This window comes from Vicia villosa, linkage group LG6, assembly GCF_029867415.1.
Source record: "Vicia villosa cultivar HV-30 ecotype Madison, WI linkage group LG6, Vvil1.0, whole genome shotgun sequence".
Taxonomy (NCBI): Eukaryota; Viridiplantae; Streptophyta; class Magnoliopsida; order Fabales; family Fabaceae; genus Vicia; species Vicia villosa.
The window spans coordinates 164,743,947-164,745,816 of NC_081185.1; the positions used below are offsets into that span (position 1 = coordinate 164,743,947).

At 35.8% G+C, this 1,870-nt stretch overlaps 1 protein-coding gene across 1 annotated transcript; it reads left to right on the forward strand.

The window, feature by feature from the left end:
* The first annotated feature begins 243 nt into the window (after positions 1-243).
* On the forward strand, positions 244-1,587 carry LOC131613096 (ethylene-responsive transcription factor ERF024). The gene has a single exon (XM_058884811.1). It carries the CDS (start codon positions 590-592, stop codon positions 1,214-1,216), a length of 627 nt encoding a protein of 208 aa, XP_058740794.1. The 5' UTR covers positions 244-589; the 3' UTR covers positions 1,217-1,587.
* The last annotated feature ends 283 nt before the right edge of the window (positions 1,588-1,870 follow it).

Here is a 1,870-nt window from a genome sequence, read left to right on the forward strand (position 1 = left end):
CAAATAATAAGAAAAAACCTCATTTGATGAAACTTTGCCACTATTAATTTTCCATGTTTAATATACACGTGTTTCCGTAATAATCATAAAAATAATAGCGTGAACTTCAAATATCATCATTTTTTTCTAAGATATCATATATGCAATTTTCTTAATAATAAAATCAAATAAAATGTTTTCTTCAATACATCAAACCCTCGTTGAAAAAGAGTGAAGAAAAAAAACAAAATGTAGTGTTATCAGTGTTAGTGATAGTGTATATAAATATATGAGTGCACAAGAAAGTGCACTATCACTATTGATAGAACAAAATTTTCCTTTTTTATTATAAGGATCTTGTGAATTACAAAACGCGGTCTCCAACCCAGATATCAAACATACCAAGCTGTAAACACCCTAAATCCTTCACACACCATACCTGGTTTGCACTTTCATCTCTCATCTTTCAAATCCTTCTCCAGCTATCATATTTCCCCCCTCAAAAATATCCAAATTCATCGACATATAAATAGATGGCTTCAACCGTTTTCTTCAACTACCAACTGTCACTGAATCTCTTTACTAAAAACACCAACACACAAACAATACCATGGCTGGAACAACTACTACTCATGCATCGTCGTCCTCATCTGGAAAAGTCTCGACCGGCCGTCATCCGGTGTACCGTGGAGTGAGGCGTAGAGGTAACGGAAAATGGGTGTCTGAAATCCGTGAACCGAAAAAACCTAATAGGATTTGGTTAGGGACATTCCCAACGCCTGAGATGGCAGCTATTGCTTATGATGTAGCTGCTCTTGCTCTTAAGGGTAAAAATGCTGAGCTGAATTTCCCTAACTCTTCTTCTTCTTTACCTGTTCCTGCTTCTTCCTCTGCTCGCGATATTCAGACGGCTGCAGCTAGTGCTGCAGCCGCCATAGGCGCAGCAGAGGATGCGCTTGTGAATATTAATGAGGGAAATAATATGAACCATGCAGCAATGGCGGCACCACAGGATTTTTTTTCGGTTGGTGAGAATGAGAATAGTTATAATGTTAATGAATTTATTGATGAGGATATGATCTTTGATATGCCTAATGTTTTGGCTAATATGGCTGAAGGAATGCTACTTAGTCCTCCTCGTTTCGACTATGCGAATAACGGCTACGGCTACGACGATACTCCAGAAAGTTATATGAGTGATGATCAAAACCTTTGGAGTTATCCTTATTTTCCATAAGATGTGTATAAATGACATGAATGAATCTTAAAATATAGTAATAATGGAAAGGTAAGATGTATGATAAAATATGAGAGAACTCTCACTTAGAGCTATAGGCTTTGCTTAGACATGAGGAAATGTGTCTTTGTGTGGAAGTTGAAGTGTGCTTTTCTTTGCTTCTTTTGTTCGTTTATTTCTTATTATGTACATTACATTAACTAGGTACCTTTTGTGTTAGTTAAGGTTTGCTGCTACACTGCACCTTAATATGTAATGTGTATATATTATCATGTAATGTGTTAGTATTTAAATAATCCTTTTGGTTAGTGTAAATTATCTTCTCAACTTGTAGTCTATCGATCACATATTGTACATGTTGGGTTCGATGAATGATAACTCTATCGTTATTAGGCCAATCTGAGGTGCAAATGTCACTTTGAGTGTAAGTTATATGAAAAATATGTGTGTCTTTTCCTCTAACATCACATTCTTTATACTGTGGTTTTGGTGTGCTCCGCCTCTACAAAGCTTGGTGATTAATACCGGTGTTTTCTTATTCGCATGGGAGCAGTTAATAATAGGAATCAAGTCTCATGCTTCTTTGTTTAAGACTGGCTATTTATGACTATTTTATTTAAAACACTTGAATGATTGCCTATGTAAAAGGTATTA

What these genes read in the sequence shown, in the direction of transcription:
- LOC131613096 (XM_058884811.1), top strand. Translation starts at nt 590, where the DNA reads ATGGCTGGAACAACTACTACTCATGCATCGTCGTCCTCATCTGGAAAA.